This window comes from Eurosta solidaginis, chromosome 4, assembly GCF_040869045.1.
Source record: "Eurosta solidaginis isolate ZX-2024a chromosome 4, ASM4086904v1, whole genome shotgun sequence".
Lineage (NCBI taxonomy): Eukaryota > Metazoa > Arthropoda > Insecta > Diptera > Tephritidae > Eurosta > Eurosta solidaginis.
In genome coordinates this window covers 220672705-220690846 of record NC_090322.1, presented here as the reverse complement: position 1 = coordinate 220690846, position 18142 = coordinate 220672705, and the positions used below count along the sequence as shown (strand labels likewise).

The 18142-nt window shown below is 36.1% G+C and overlaps 1 protein-coding gene across 7 annotated transcripts in view; it reads left to right on the top strand.

Moving 5' to 3' along the window:
* Positions 1 to 14999, top strand: part of Ac13E (Adenylyl cyclase 13E) — a 367921-nt gene extending 352922 nt beyond the window's left edge. For all 7 annotated transcript variants that reach the window (XM_067784819.1, XM_067784818.1, XM_067784817.1 and 4 more), the window contains one exon: positions 27 to 14999. In XM_067784819.1, the coding sequence (XP_067640920.1) occupies positions 27 to 3316 (3290 nt within the window). In that variant the 3' untranslated portion in view covers positions 3317 to 14999. The remainder of the gene's footprint in view (positions 1 to 26) is intronic.
* The last annotated feature ends 3143 nt before the right edge of the window (positions 15000 to 18142 follow it).

The window sequence follows — 18142 nt, the reverse complement described above, 5'->3', positions numbered from 1 at the left end:
TAAACCAATTTTTGTTTCATTTGTAGGCCACCGCACATACTTCGTCGTCGGGCGGCAAAAAGATATATCGCGCGCCAACAGTATCAGCCCAAGCCTACCACCCAACTATGATGGCAGTCACTTACAACTTCCTGGCATACCTGGTCAACCGACGCCTCTTTCACAAAGTGCTACGAACATTTCAGTAATACATCCAAATGTGCCACCTGCCTCGCCTGTTGGTCAACTCTCCTCCTCACTCAATCCCTCGCCCATACTTTCAATGCGTCCACGTCTTACCACACTGAGCATGAAATTACGCAAAAAATCACAAAGCCGTGAACGTGATATTGAACGTCGTATAGTGCATGCCACGGACGTGCCACCAGTTATTGTGGTGCGTGAGAGACCAAGGATAATTATAACCACTAAAAGTTTGCCCGGCAGCTTGGATTCTGCCGATGAACCAGACAAAGTAGTAATAGATGATAGCTGTTGTAATGGTCTCAATGGTAGCGCACCCAAAGCGCATTCGGTTGAGGAAGGTGGGCGTACGAAAATATTATTGAAGGCATGTAAAGTGCCACGTTTTCTAAAGAAAATCGAAGATATCGTTAAGCATGTGGACAAATCATCAAACGTCGCTGAAAATGGTACAAACCGTTTACCAACCTCAAAGTCGGTGGGCACACATACGGATGAGACGGATGCCTTTATTGAACCAAATGGTTATCATCCTCGACCTATGATTAATGAGTCGTGTAACAAACCTTCAATAGCATCACATACACTTGAAATACCACAAAAGTCGTTGCTCAACCACGCAGCAACCTCGTCGGGGATTTCTCATCATTATGTACGTTCACCAGATGGCAGCTGTTGCTCACCTGGTCAATACTCCATGTTTGACGACATCATCGACATACGTTCCTATATCTCGCAATCGCGTAGCGATATATCACCATTTGGACGCTCTGGCAGCTATCGTTCACAGTGTGGACGCAGCGGAAATTCGGAAACTTCACCTTTGCCACGTCCCCGTGCTTCCACAATAACTTCGGTTGCAATGAGCGAAAAAAGCGATGATGTGCCTGCAGCACAGCCACTTATAACATGTAGTAGCCCAAATGGTAGTGCTGGAATTACAGTTTGCGGTGCAGGTGCCGTTTCTATACCATGCGTCTCCTCCACTGCACAAACAACAACTAACACAGGCAATGCCCAGTCAGGACATTTACGTAATTCTGGCATTTGGCCAGATGGTCTTAGCATATGTCCATCGGCCATCTCACGCAAAGATTCTGGCATTAAAAGCAATTCACGCCGCTCCTCAATACAACATCAAATCTATGCGCTTAATCAATCCGCCATCTCGCAACATCGCGTATCCGGCTACTTCACCAGTTCAACGTCGAGCATTTCAAATATTGGTGATGTTGCAACATTGCCGCATATACCACTACCACCGATACCACAACCAGCAGCGCAGGTCGCTGATCCGCTGGGCGCTTGTCTGCAGCAGTTGCGTAAGCAATCTGATCTTCAGTTGATACGTTGCGTACGCGATAATGCCAAGTCGCAGCGTAGTTACTTAGTGAAACCGCCACTCAAACGTTTCAGTTTATATTTCAAATCGCGTCAAATGGAACTTGATTTCCGCTCGAAAGCGCATCGGTTTGGCAATGAAAATGAGACTGAAGGTCCGCCGACATTGGCGACGCCACGCTACAACACATATATCGATATATTCGTCGGTATTGCCGTCTATCTTTGCATTTCGATTTCGCTCTTTTTAATGACGCCAAACACAGTAACGCCTAGCTTTCGCTTGTGGGTCTCACTCTTCACCGTCTTTACGGCTATACAAATCTTCGCTTTATTCCTATTCACGCGTCAAATGTGCCGACGTCATACGCAAGCGCACTCCACCAAAGTCAATGATACAGAATCATGCGCTGATCGCATTTTTGAAGCCATCTCAAGCTGGTACCCTTGGCACATATGCTTAGCTGTGCTCATGGCTATGCCAGTCATTTTGATTATTGCGAATTTTCTATTGCTCGATCTCAATTTGCTCGAGGCATTCGAATATCATTATGGTTTCTTGATCTTCGTGTGTATCGTGCATTTTTGTAATTTTACGCAACTCAACTGTTGGATGCGTAACACGTTGGCGCTAATGGCCGCAATGTGCTTCGTGGGTATTGCCGTTAGTCAGTTAATGGTCTACTCGAATCGTGCTGACGCCGCAGAAGCGGCAGCGTTAGCGCAAAATGCCACACGCCTACCCTATCCAGGCAGTGAGGCGGCGAATTATCTCATCGAGGAAATTAAATGGTTTCAAGATTATCATGTTGAGATCTATCTCGATCTCTTGCTCATTTTGGTATTGGTTTGGTTTTTAAATCGCGAGTTCGAAATCGGCTACCGTCTGACGTTCTACGGCAATGCTGTGGCTAATCAGGACAAAATACGTGTGCAGAATATGAAAAATCAGGCAGATATGCTACTGCACAACATCATACCGAAGCATGTAGCCGAACATCTCAAAAATACCGCAAAATATTCAGAAAATCATCATAACGTCGCTATCATATTCGCCTCTATTGTAAATTTCAACGAAATGTATGACGAAAGTTATTTGGGGGGTAAGGAATATCTACGTGTTTTGAATGAATTGATTGGAGATTTTGATGAGCTACTTTCGCGTCCCGAATTTCGTTGTGTGGAGAAAATTAAAACTATTGGTTCTACTTTTATGGCCGCCAGCGGCCTTGATCCCTCACATCGTGGTGACAAAAACGAACACATACACGCCCTAATGGACTTCGCTATAGCAATGCAAAATGTCGTAGACGATTTCAACAAGGATCTACTTGAGTTCAATTTGATTTTGCGCATCGGTATGAACATCGGTGATGTTACGGCCGGTGTCATAGGCACGAGTAAACTGCATTACGATATCTGGGGTGATGCAGTAAATGTGGCATCACGCATGGACTCGACGGGCGTACCAAATCGCATACAAGTAGGGAAAGAATGTTTGCCTTTTCTCGAGGATAAATATGAGTTTGAGCCACGCGGTAGCGTGTACGTGAAAGGAAAAGATCACATGGAAGTATACCTCTATACGAAACGTAGAGCAGTTGAAGAAGGTGCAGAAGCAACGCGTGAGCAGCAACTCGGTGAGAGCGCAACAGAAAAGGTGAAAAGTGAAAAAGAAGCAGCCAGCAAAAACGAAACGCTAGCCAAATCAAGCTCCGTGGTGAATACGGAAAATGGTGATGTCACTTTACAGTTAGACGACGAGCTAACCACAAACAAGGAAGGTACTTAAAACCCGCCACGGCAAACGTAAGCGAAATTGCGCTATGTGAATAGTAAAAAAGAAAATAAAGCAAATGTATTTATTTGAAAAAAAAAGAAGAGAAATACGTGCTGTGATGTCGCATGGCGGTCAATGGGGTCAAGGGCAAAGTGTAAACAGAGGCTGATTAAATAAAAGCAACATGAGAGCCAACAAAAAACATGAAGAAACGGAAGCATAAAACTATAGTATGGTGAATACAACTTTAATCAACTCACTTGCTAGCTGAGTGTTTAAAAGTTTAAGTGCCACTGCAGTTAAATAAACCGTTACTCGGAGATCTTGCCGCCGCAAAACCTTATGCGTTTAAGAAATAATATAAAGGTTTCAAAATTTGCATTTACGCTTAGAGTAAAAGTGTTTAACAAAGGTGTAGCATGAACGTTGAAGTTTGATTAGGCAACGAAATTGTGATAATGTTCCACACATTGGTGGGTGTAAATAGTATATAGAATAAGAATGAAGTATTAAGATTCAATTATGCTTATTTAACATAACTTGATAAATATAATTGTGTACTTTTAGACAATGACAACACTTAATGCTGGCTCTAGTTCTATTAACTAGTAATGTTAAATAAGCATAACTGAATTTTAAGGTTTGTATTTGTTATTACTGCAGAACCATTTTTAAGAAATACTATTAGATTGCACTATGTATGTAGTAAGTTAGAACATTTGTTATTTTGATAGTAATACGTAATATATGCATAAGAGTATAAAAAACTATTTGGCGGTTATGGTGGTATAGAAACAGTTAAGGTTGTTATATGATTGGAAATGTTGAAGCTCTTAAAAGGAATCCCGAAATCGAATCGTACATACACTCCGTGATCGAAAACTCATTTTTTAAGCACAACAACTGTTGAATAGTAAGACGAATTTGCCTGCCAAGTACACTAGGGACTGTATTAGCTCGTAACAGTCACATTGACACAGCGAAAATTAAAAAAAAATACTTCAGACTCAGAAATGGACTTACTGGGATATTTGCTGGGTAGGAGCTGCTTCGGCCGATTGATTGATAAAGAAAAAATAAAAGTTTTAACTTTTTCCTCCTATGCATTCCGGCGCTTTCGCGTCATCTTCAGGAAGGTCTACATTTATTTTAAAGCAGAAACATGAAAATACAAAATGTCATGTAACAATACAACATAATTAATGGACACAAAAGTTAACATTCCCAACTTAACTCAAATTAATTTAATTAATTTTTTTAATTACAAAAACATCACATATTGTTACTATATTATTGTTTATTTGTATATTTGATCACAGCTGTGTAAGCGCTATTTTTGTTGCCCACGTCTTCTTTGAAGTTCATTGCGTTTGTCAGCTGTTGTTGAATTCGGAGACTTTACAGTGTCATCCGTCTTTTTTCTCTTCTCTCAGCATCCAAAATTTTAGCGTTCGCAAAATCAGCTGTGTGTTTGTTGTCGATCGGTTGTTGAGATAGCGCTGTTGTTGCTTTGTTGTTTTTGGCGTCCATTTGATGTTCGTATAATCTCGAATCATTTCTACAAAGGAACTTCAGTTGCCTGAATTTCAATATGAAGTCGGCATTTACAAGTTTTTTTTTGGATTTCAAGATAGCAATAAATCACTCGTTTTTCGTAAAGGGAAGTAATCCAAATTTTTTTTTTTTTTTTTTTGGAAAGCGTAAATGAAGTTCTACTTTTCGATACAGTTTCATTATAATATAGTTTGAAAAAACTAAAAAATACACCGTAGCACATAGGTTCCTGTCTCCGCTATTAAGCACAACTCGTTTTATAGCTAGTTATTTAACCACTGCTGCGAGTCTTCAATAATTGCCGCTAGATGGATCTAACTCTCCTTTGCGCGCCTAGCCTAGAGAGTTACAAACAAGCATAAATACAAGTGAAGCTAATATAAGTCCCCAGCGGGTTAGGGGGTTAGAATATACCCACGGTAGGTATGCTTGTCGTAAGAGGCGACTAAAACACCAAATAGAGTCAAGGGGTTGTGTAGCGCAACCCTTTCAGGTTGCCAACGCAATATATATGTAGTTTCTTCAAACCCAATTGTCAACCTCACCCATCCGTGGCGCATCCTGTTTCATGAACAGCCGAGGCTCTGGCGACCCCGAACTCCTCAAAGGGAGTGTTCTTATCGCTACAACAAAAACAACAACAAGCTAGTATAAGCGTGTTATAAATGAGACTAAAGGTCAGCTATGCCGGGCAATTTTGCCCATCTAAGTATTCTATATATGGTTGATCATAATTTCACTAGACGGCTTCTTTGGGAGATCGTAAAATCTCAAAATATTTATTTATTTATTTATTTATTCATATTATAGTCTATGACAGTCAAAAACCTAGTTACAGACTATTTACAAATTTATCTTAACTAAAAGATATTAAATAATAAAATTACTGCATTCAATAGCAGTTTAAACCTAAATTTATTTAATAAAAATCAATATCTATAGAATAAAGCAAATTAGACTCCCTCATTGCCCTAGCAATTGGAGAATTAGAAGCATAAGCCGTTCTAAATCTATCTAACCAGAAATAAAATAATTTAAAAAAAATTTTTAAATTAAACGATTTTATTGAAAACAATACTTACATTAAGTAATAATAATACTAAAAGCTAGAAAATAATTAGGTAGACCCAATGTACTAGTAATCACACTCCTCATCAATCTAGGTCGTTGATCAGACAATAAGGCGCGTGAAATTTCTAAAAATGTGAGGCGTAGCATAACCTGATTAAGATTCAGTTGGTCTTATATATGAATATCAATAGAAATTTCACGCGCCCAACGCTTTTATTTAATTGTCTGATCAACGACCTGGATTGATGAGGAGTGTGATTACTAGCACATAGGACCTACCTAATTCTTTTCTAGCTTTTAGTATTATTATTAATTCATGTAAGTATTGTTTTCACTAAAAGAGTTTAACTTAAAAAATTTTTTTAATTATTTTATTTTCAAGTTTTTAGTCTTTATTTAATTGCCTATTATTTCTCATTCTATTTAGTTCATTTAGTGACTCATTATTACAAGGACTCTTTTTTAATAATTTGTTACAATCTAAGTCCTCAATACATAATCCTTCCAAAGGCTTTACTCGACACTGCGTCACGCATGCTTGTCCCTCCTCCAACTCCAAAATATTTTGATGACACTTCTACTGGACTGTATGTAATATTTGTTCCAAATATGAGCCAAATCGGACCACAAATACAATTTTTTGAATATCTCGATATTTGCGCCACCTAGCGGCGACTTTTTTTCATAGGTCGCTTTCTATTGTTGTATGTATTATGTGTTCCAAATATGAGCCAAATCGGACCACAAATACGATTTTTGTGAATATCTCGATCATTGCACCACCTAGCGGCGATTTTTTTTTTTTTCATTGATCGCTTTCTATTCTTGTATGTATTATGTGTTCCAAATATGAGTCAAATAGGACCACAAGTACGATTTTTGTGAATATCTCGATCCTTGCGCCACCTAGTGACGATTTTTTTCGTATTATTGCATTGTCATCGGGTTCTGAACTATATTCCAAGTTTCAGGCTGGTAGCTTATCGGGAAGTTACTTAAATTTTAATTACAAAATTCGTTCACAACGGCCGGCCGTGCAGCCTGTCAAGTCAACCTAAATAAAACCGATTAAAAGTCATGTCATCGAAGGGTTCGCGATGGTACATTGAACTGTATGCGTTCTAAATATGGAATTTTTGATTTGCATCTGTTAACAATAAAACGAGCGATATGTTTTTTGTGACATGAATATCTCCAAAAAAAAAAAACAAAATAAAGGGTAATTTCTGGCTCAAAAAATTCTCAGTCTGTGTTATCATACATTTTATTAGCTTAAAAAATTACGCTTAACTCAACTAAAGTACAACAACTACAGATATAAAATATATTTTAAATGAAAGACCTGATGAGTCCATTTACATAGAGTTTCCAATACACAAATTCTTCTCAATTCTTGTGAAATATTAGCTTGAAAAGATATTTAACGGTTCAAATTGACTGTACGTTATCGATCACGAAAAGTATATGATGGTTTGGCCCCTACATGTTGACTTGTACCCAGGGCCGTAGAGAGAAAATCCGGGCCCTGGACTAAACAATTTACGGGCGCCTTATAAAAAATCTACTAATACATTTGATTAACTTGAATTAATGACGTCTCATTCATGAATCATTATTGATGTATTAAATCAAAAAAATTGTGCCACATCAACTAAATGATTTTTGGACTAAGAGCTAACAATAAAATTAACACAGTATATTTACTCTTTATAATATTTTATTTTAACGTAGAAATAAAATTCTCTTTTAATAGCCACATATTGTTTTAAGTAATCTTTTCTAGTTATTTGGTAATATTTTAATACATTTCTGATAAATTTAATGATGATTATATATTTTAATTATTCAATATAGAAGGTTCGGATATCAAAGAGTGGCTTTTCTTGCCTTTCTCGCTGCAAAATTTTTTATAATAATATCAAAATTTAACTGTCTTGCCAAAACGGATTCAACACAAAGCGTGGCAAGTCCTGAAACTCGCTCCTGAGATGAACGCGATCTATGAAAGTTTTTGATTCTTGAAAGGACGCTGAAGGAACGTTCTGCACTAGCTACAGTGACAGGTATAGTGCAAAAGATAATTGTATACAGATTTTGAACATAGATGGCATTTAGCAATTCCAATGGTGACTGACCTTTATCAAAATTTGCTTCGTAAATGGGTTTCAAGTGAATTATTTCGCATTCTAAGCTTAGAAATATCCGACTTGTATTTTTCGACATATTTTACTGCGCTCGCCCGTATCGTAGTTTCATCCATGTCTTCAAATTGCCACAAAAAAAGAAAACGAAGCGCTCAAATTTCTCATGGCTGCAAATCGTCCAGTAATTCCAGTAATTACCGAATCAACGATCACCAGGAATGTATTGTTTTTAAAATCAGACTCTGAATTATCACTAATCATCTCATTTAAATTATCTTCAGAACGTTTTTTGGGTTTTCTCTTTCGAATGTCCGGAAACTTTGGCGAGATGCTCAATTGAATAGCAACTGTTTTGCATTCTTTTAACATTGTTTCCCATTGGTTCCTCATCAACTTCAAATCAGCTAATGAGGCATCTAAATGTTGGACCTCAACATCAATGGTGGCGTCTCTAGCTTGGAGGAACACGTTTCTTTCATTAATGGTAGTCAGTATTTTGAACCAAATTTAGGACATCAAGATACATTCGAACTTGTAGATGTACGTGAGAATGCCGGTAACATCTCCGTATGCTTGCGCAGATAAATTTGGCTTTTGTCGACACATTTTTTGAGGATGTCCCATCGTTGTGGAGTGCTGCTGAGAATAGTAAAACATTTTTGTACAACTCCGAAGAAAGTAAAATGCAATCGTACAACGTCAGCATGCATCATCAACATCACATAAATTGAGACTGCGGGTTGCACAAGGCGTGTAATCAGTATTCGAGTTTTTGTCGAGAATGTGACGTAGTGCTCCGTTGTAAGCTCCTTTCATGTTGGCGCCGTTATCGTACCCTTGTGCATGGTAATCTTTTAATAGGATTTCATGGCAAATTATATCAGCGAGTTTCTGACAAGTTTTTTGGTTACAATTCACGAAAGCCAAAAACCGTTTTTGAATTGTGAAATTTGTTGCTTTCGAATTGCAATGGAGTTACACTCTGTATCTCTTTCTATCACACGCTGAAGATAGCCGGTCCTATGCGCCGCCATATTGAACACGCTGTCGAAACGCTAAAAAGTAGCCATCTTGAACATCCTGTCAGGCAGTTGACCAATAAGATATCACACTTGTTTGATCCACAATGGCTCTATGTAATTGAATTTTTCACTAAATGAAAAAATTTTCATAATAAAATATGAACATTTGTTCCAAAGTTGCTTTGTTAAATATAAACTTTCGGCATACAGTTCATAATTTTGATCATATCAGAGTTATAAAAGACTCTTATAAGATAATTTTTCTGATGCTCAAAATTTTCACATATTTCGGTCTTTTATCGGATTCCTAAATTAAGAGCGCTCCGTGAATGTTTGAAGGGAATACTGTCTAAAAATAAAAGTGTGCATTTTAGTTGACCGTCACTGTATAAGACTTGAATTGAATGCAAACAAAATTAAGAGCACACGGTGAGATTAGCAACTAAGTACAGCATAATCCGTTTATTTTTGGAATCATTTTCACCAAACTAAAGAAACAATCCGAAATTGCGTATCGCATTTCTGAAATTATAACAAAGCACCTCTTCTTTACTAGCCAAGTTAACAAACCCACAAACACAACCGCAAACTAATGTAAAACTTAATAATAAATATGCTTTCATAACGAAAAGTCTTTTATATTTTACTAAATGCCAAATAGAAATTTTATATATTTGTACGCTCAGCAAAAACTTATAATTTTTTCTATACTCCTTAGCAATAAATTAAGTCCTACGCACCAATTATATTTTTATATATAAAATATATATTAGTATGTTAAAAATATACATAAATACATACATATACCTGCATTGGGACTACAAATGTTCTACACTTAAGTAACGTGCTGCCCACAACCAATTCGTACACTCTGCATTGTTCTTACAGAATATATTTAATCAATGGGCCTGACGTGTAAAAAGGGAGCGTTTGCTCCTACTAGATTTTTATTTGAGTAAAATGTAGGTATTTTATTTAAAAGAAGCCACTTTTTACTTAAAAACTTTGGTTCAGAGCAATACAAATCTATATTTATTTAAATATGGCACACGCAAATTTTTCAACTCTTTTTCAACCTTTTGGCCGATTTGGATGAAAGGGGCGTGGGAGTATGGCAAATGTTACTTGGCAAGCAGATGCTCAACATCGAGATCATATCAGTGGAGAAAAAGTGGAAATAATTCGAATGGATGGTGTGGTACCTCCCATACAAATTTTTCATTCCAATCACATATCTCCTGAACCAAACTTGGCATAGCTGCCAATATTCCTATAGCTAAAGTTTTAACGAAAATGTTGGTATATAGGAAGAAGGAATCTAGTCTCATAAAAACTTAAATTTTCGTATCATAAAAATTCGTAACTAATGCAGTTCCATAGCGCATACATTGGACACACCAATTGGTCGATTTGTATGAAACATGCACGAATTTGTAGGAAATATGAGTTATTCAGTGCATAGGGGGGTAATTTTGATATAAAGGCAGCGTGGCATCTGATATATATACTAACATGAAAATACTAGATCAGTGATGCCTGGCAGGCACATGCCCAGGATCGATATTATCTCAGTGGAAAAAATAGGAAGAATTGGAAAAGAAGATGTGGTACCTACCATGCATATCACATATCTTCTAAACCGCTTAAGTTACATTACTGAAACTTGGCATAGCTACCAATATTCCTAAAGCCAAGGTTTTAACGAAAGTTTCAGTATATAGGAAGAAGGGTATCTGATACTTCTCATACAAACTCAAATCACACATAATATAATAATTTCATACCAATAACTTTATTGATTAAATTAAACTTTTAACGAAGAATGGTAAATTTTGCATAGGGTTTGTGCGCCCACAGAACTCTATATGCAAATCTTATCCTTTTTAGATGCACCGTTTAGCTGATTTAGATTAAATATGCACCAATTTGTAGAAAGTAGAGTTCATCAGTGCAAAGGTGGTTATTGGAGAATGTAGGGGCATGGCATGTGATATTTATAGCAATAAATGAAAAAATTAAATATCTCTGAGAGTAGTAGTATTAGTGAGGAATTAAGACTTAGCAGGCAGATGTATTAGTGGAGGATTTGGAAAAGGTAGTGTGGCACCTCCCATAAAGTTTTAATTTCTAAGTATATCGCATATCTTTTACATATTCTTGGAAATTGACTTAGCTGTCAACAAAGTAATGTCAAAGCCTTAACTAAAATTGTGGTAGATTGAAGACCGGTTTTCAGTGCGAGTTTAAGCAACAGTTAAAATTGACTATAGTTTAACCCTGCCACTTTGGCCGCTTAAGCTGAGATGAGCAACAAAATTTTATGTTATCGAACTATGTAGAGTTTAAACCGGGCATAAGTCTGCAATATCGCAAAGACATTTCAACTTCGTTTTGGTTTAAGCCATTCGCATGCTTACCCTATTTCAATAAGTTATTCGCCGACTTCAATATAATAACATCATCATTGCGTAGGCTGAAAATTTTGTACAAATAGCTGAAATACCAACAACTCCTGGTTATTGAAATTTGGTTTGGAGGTACTCCACATAAACACCGTGCTGTATAGAGTAATAAGAATTATGCGAAAGGGCACATCTCAAATAAACAGAAATTTATTTGTCCCTTGTATAGAAATCTCCATAAAAGCTCTATATTTAATATCCCTTATGTAAGATTGGTCGAATTTGGAATGGCGATACTAGTATACTATAAGCTCTGTGCATATTTTTTCCAATTTTCGGAAACTTTTCGAAAAGATGTAGAAAAATTGGCAAACCTTTCAATAATAAGTTGTCTGCAAAAGTGGCGCAGAATGTACTCATTTATTGTTGGTAGCATTAATAACTAAAGCAGACACAAACATCGATAGTTTATACTTTTATTTTAAGTAATAATTATTGTGTATATAATTTACAAATAATAAAAGATATGCCGATATTTGTATGTGTATATATGTGGTTTTAAAATTTGTAAAACAAATGGATAAAATAAATAGTAACAATGGCAAAAATGCACGAAATATTTATTACATTTTACAAAATTTTCTTATAAAAACAGACGTGGCCATTATAAATAATAATAAATTGTTATTTAAATTATTATTCGAATAAAAATGTTCTTAAGAAAGATATTCAAGTTTACTTTATTCAATAATATATAATCTTTATAAGAACTAATATTGCCCAACTCTGGTGATAAAATAGTTTAACAAAACTAAAAGCAAATTAGATAAACTGTAGCTGAGTAAGGTTATGTACATATGTAGCATGTATAGTTGTTGTAAGTTTCCTGTATATAAAAATTTACGTTAAAAAAGAAATTGATATGGAAATTTTTTAAGTTACTTGTGAGTTTTATGAAAGGCATTTCGCTGTTGTTTTAAAGAAAATTTCACGAAACGTTACTTTCCTATCCCCCATTAGCTATGCATCTTCAGGTCAAATGAAACTTTTTTCAAACCAAATTAAACTTTTTTATTTCAAGTGAAACTTTTTTATTTCATATGAAAGTTTTTCCAAACTGAAGGAAGTTTTTTTTCAAATCAAAATAAACCTTTTTATTGCAAATGAAACTTTTTTTATTTCAAATGAAACTTTTTTATTCAAATTAGACTTTATTTCATATGAAAGTTTTTTCAAACCAAATCAACCTTTTTTCAAATCAAAATTAACTCTTTTATTTCAAATCAAAGTTTTTTATTTCAAATGAAACTATTTTTATTCCAAATTTAACTTTTTTTATTCAAACGAAATTTTTTTATTTCAAATGAAAGCGTTTTCAAACCAAACCAACCTCTTTTAGTTTTTTCAAATGAAACTTTTTATTTCAAATGTAATTTTTTTCAAACCAAACCAACCTTTTTTCAAATCAAAATAAATTTTTTATTTCAAATCAAAGTTTTTTATTTCAAATTAAACTATTTTTTATTCCAAATTAAACTTATTTTATTGCAAATGAAACTTTTTTATTTCAAATAAAACTCTAAAATAAAAAAAAATAATCAAATGAAAGTTTTTTCAAACTAAATGAAATTTTTTCAAATCAGATGAAGTTTTTTTCAGTTAAAATGGATTGAATTTATGGTACAAGGTCATGAAAAAATTTGTAAAAGACCTCCGAAGAGATTTAGGTCGAGTTTCTCTTCAAATTTCAATCTTGCTACTTTTAATTTTTCCTACAAATCGGCGGGACGGCACCTACGTGTTATACGCCGACTCTAAAAGGCATCTTCCAGGTAGATGAATTTTCACTGAGATACAAAAAATGAATGGAAAACGTCATGGGATGAGTATGATTTAAAAATTCTCCGAGTATAAGTTCGTCGCGGAAAAAAAATGTCAAAACTGTTTTCACTGAAGGCGCAGATTCCATTAAGAAGATGAATCATACTAAAATTAAAATTAAATGAGTAAGGTAGATGCTGTAAAAAATGAATGCATTTTTTCGGGAAACGCTGATTTAGAAGACACCGAGATTGAAATCATGTATCATTCTTAGTGCAAGTGGGTAGTCATGGCAGGTGTACATAATTAAAGAAAAAACTGGCTTTATATCATAGCGAGGATAAAGTTTTCCATAAAGATGGCAATATAGTAATTTCGGGAACATTCCCTCAATGACGAACTTCATAAAACGACGATTTAAAGGATTTCAGCAACTTTTGATTTTTTATTTACACGAATATTTACCATGGTTACAATTAAACATAAACGGATTATAAGTCAATTAAAATTAGTAAATTTAAATTTTATAAATAAATTAAATCGACTAAAATTTAATTCTTTACTTAAATGTTGAAATATTTTTCACAATATCTCTAAATTCCTACAAACTGTAACATTTTCCAAAGAATCAAATACATTTCGAATATAAGTTGCATTATTTTTTGCAAAATTGCCGAAATGTTTCTTTTTCTGACTTATTTTGTTTTGCTGATTTTCCGTCATCCCTTGTTCGATAACGAAAATCGACACTGATGATGACACAACGCCGAAGCCGGTTTGTCTCGAAAACAAATTTTACAAGGGATGACGAAAAATCGTTCCAATATACATCATTTTTTTTTTTTCATTACTTTCGCGATTATATAATATAACTAATGCGAATGAAAAATTATTTCAACCTGGAAAAGGACGTTTTTGAAAAATCTAAGATAGGAATTGTTTGAGTAAAAGTGTGAAGTGAGGCGTTCTTCAAATCTATTTCATTTGAATTGAAAAAAGTTTTATTTGACTTGAGAACTTTCATTCGAAATGAGAAAAATGTTCAGTTGATTTAAAAAAGGTTTTATTTGAATTGAAACGGTTTCATTTGATTTGAAAAAAGTTCGATTTGACTTGAAAAAATTTCATTTGACCTGAAAATTCTTTATTCAAACCTATAAATTGTTTACTCTATAAAAACGACTTTTATCACATTTTATGGTTAAACAAATTATGTTTTTTATACATAATAGATATTCAAGAATGTTTGTTATCAAAGCATAAATTTGTTGGCAACACACACGTTTGTATATAAAATACATTTAGGATTAAACTTAACCCTTTATAATTATCTTGTTATATTTTACTTGTAACTAATATGCCTTGAAAATTGCCCAAAACTTTTCTCTATATTTAATCAAAACAAATTTATTTATAAATAATTTAACTTGGTTTAATATTATAAATAAGCTGTATAGTTCAATTGAACATTTTTTTTCCTAATTGTTGAATTATATACTATACCAATACTTTATTAATTATTTCGTAGTTTAGTTCCATAATTTGTATTTATGTACATATTTTTTAAGTAAACCAATTTAACAAAAAAAAGCTAGCGAAAGTTATTAAACAAAAAAATAGACGAATACATAAAGAAATAAATAAAATGACTAAAACAAATTTTGTGTCTAAATATCTAAAAGATGTGTTTTCTAAATTTTTACCTCAAAACGAAAATGAAGTAAGTATCTTCGTAGACTTTTGGCTGTACGTTTCGCAGAGTTTTTTGCTATCGAATAAGACTCAATCATTATTAGTGTTGCCAGAACTTTTTCAGAAAAAGGGCTAGTTAGAGAAAAAAATAAGCTAAAAAGGTAAATAAAAATGTTTAAGGCTAAAAAAGGTTAAACTTTAAGGCAACTTTTCAACCGTTTCTTTAATTTTTTTCATAAAAACGTATCAGTGCAAACCTTTAATACTTCCAATAAAAAACTAAAATAATTTTGTACTACAATTTCATAAAAAAAAATGAAAATAATTTACATATGCAATCTGTATTTTGTAAAAAGAACCCCAAGAACAACGCAAAACTACTGCAAACAGGCCCCGAAATGACGCCAAAGCTAATCCGGAATATTTAGCCCGAAATGATTTCGAAATGACCACGAAGTGATTCTCAAAGGATCTCGAAATAGTTGCCAAAAGTATCGCAAAGTAACTTCAAATTGATCTGGGAGTGACTCCGAAATGACCCCGAAAGAACCGAAGTAGTGCCCAAAATCATTTGTCCAAATACCCTAAAACTACCCCGAAATAGTTCCTAAACCAATGCCGACAAGTACTCGCATATCTACTGAAACCATCTTATTTATCGTTCCTAGTTTCTATCTTGCTATTTGCTCCGCTCTAAACCACGACATATCTAGCTCATAGCAGAGTGAGAGAAATACATACTATCACTTTTTTATACTATGATTGCTCTTTTTGTGTTCGGAGCTGAAGCAATAGCAGAGTATATTCTCCGTTGTTACTGTTGTATTGGAGTAGCAAATGGAATACAGTTATAACAGTTATAACTGAATGTTAAGTGTCTCGGACTTTCTATTAGAAGCAAAAAACCCATTTTTATCAGAATGTTTGAAGAAAAGCGGCGGCCGTCGCCGTTGTTTGGAGGTAGCGTGCTACGCCTATCACAACGAAATTCCTGGGTTCTCGCGCCGGGTAAAGCAACATCAAAATTTTAGAAACAAGTATTTTCAATTAGAAGAAAGGTTTTTAAGTGGGGTTACCCCGCGGTATTGATTTGACAAACACTCCGAATATATTTATACCATGAAAAATGTCTCAGTTAAATCTCATCTTGCACTGCAGATGCCGTTCGGAGTCGGCGTAAGACATGTAGGTCCCGCCCCGCGAATTTGTAGTAAAAATTAAAATGTGGCACGACGCACACAATGCACAATGGCAAAGTTTCCATCGCCTTTGGCGATAAAGTGCTGTTGGATGCGAAAAAATGCGCGAGCGCTTTCTGCCGACAATATATAATGCATTCTATGGTCGACAAAGATAGACGGTGGGCCAACAGAGACGCACATAATGCCATCGGCCATGCTAAACCATCCAAAGCAGTGTGCCCAGACGGCATAGCCATGCCGATGCTTAAAAGCCTAGGGAAAGAGGGTTTCAAATATTTAGCGCATGTCTTCAACCTGTCTCTTTCCACCTTTGTCGTTCCCGAAAAATGGAAAATGGCCAAGGTGGTTCCGCTACTAAAGCCTGGGAAACCAGCTAACATAGGAGAGTCATATCGCCCGATATCTCTCCTATCGCCAGTAGCCAAGACGCTTGAAGCCATTTTGCTCCCCTACTTCCAAGCAAATTTGCAGCTAGCCTGTCATCAGCATGGCTTCAGAAAACTCCACAGAACCACCACCGCGCTAAATCACATTAGCACCCAGATAAATTGCGGTTTAAATCAAACCCCCCACCATAGAATAGTACTCGTTGCGCTAGACCTATCAGAAGCTTTTGATACGGCCAACTATGGCCCGCTACTGCAAGACCTGGAAGGTCTACCCTTCCCCCATGTCTTAAAGGTGGACCGCAAATTATCTGGGTGGTCGGCAGGCATCGGTGCAATTTAGAAACGAAACATCAAAACCAAGAAGAATTAAGCAAGGGGTGCCACAGGGTGGTGTCCTATCCCCACTTTTCTTTAATTTCTACATATCTAAGCTACCTTCGCCACCAGAAGGAGTTACTATCGTTTCCTACGCCGGTGACTGCACAATAATGGCCACAGCTACAGGCCCACAGATCGATGAGCTTTGCAACAGAATAAACGGCTACCTCCCTAATATCTCCAGTTTTTTCACCTTGCGGAACCTGGCATTATCACGGACTAAATCCTCCGCGACCTTATTTACAACATGGACGTCCCAAATGTTGACCATTTTGAACATCCACGACGATGGCACTACGCTACCGACTGTCCTATACCCCAAAATCTTGGGTGTGACGTTTGATCAGGATCTACGTTTTGGGGGCATGCAGCCGCAATTGTACCGAAAATCCAGAGCCGTAATAAAATCCTCAAATCCCTTTATGGCAGTACTTGGGGAAAAAACAAAGAAACGCTCATTACCACATACAAAGCCATTGGCCAGCCGATTGCATGCCACGCGTCCCCTATATGGTCAGCAAGCCTAAAAACTACTCACTGGAAGAAGCTGCAGGTCTGCCAAAATACTGCTCTCAGAACCGCCACGGGCTGTCTTCTTATGTCCCCAGAACACCATCTACATAATGAGGTGAGAATACTACCCATCAGCGAGAGAAATGAGATGCTAACCAAACAGTTCCTGTTGAATACCCAGAAACCTGGGCATCCCAACATGTATGAAGCAAAAAAGTCCCCCAGCGGGATAGGGGATCAGAATATACCCGCGGTAGGTATGCCTGTCGTAAGAGGCGACTAAAATACCAGATTGAAGGGGCTGTGTAGCGCAACCCTTCAGGTTGCCAGCGCAATATATAGCTTCTCCAAACCCAATTGTCAACCTCACCTATCCACGGCGAATCCTGTTTCACTAACAGACGAGGCTCTGGCGACCCCAAGCTCCTCATGGAACTTGGGGGTGGGGAGGGAGGGAATGGCCTGAAGGTTTAATTTGGCCACATAAATCGTTCCCGAGATGGTCGGGCTAGCACCTTAATGGTGCTATAGTACCGGAGCGTACCGGATCTGTATCCGGCAAAGGACCATCACATCGATAACACTCCCCAAAGCCTTCGGGGAGCAACCTTATCGCTACAACAACAACAACAAGCAAAAAAACACAAGGA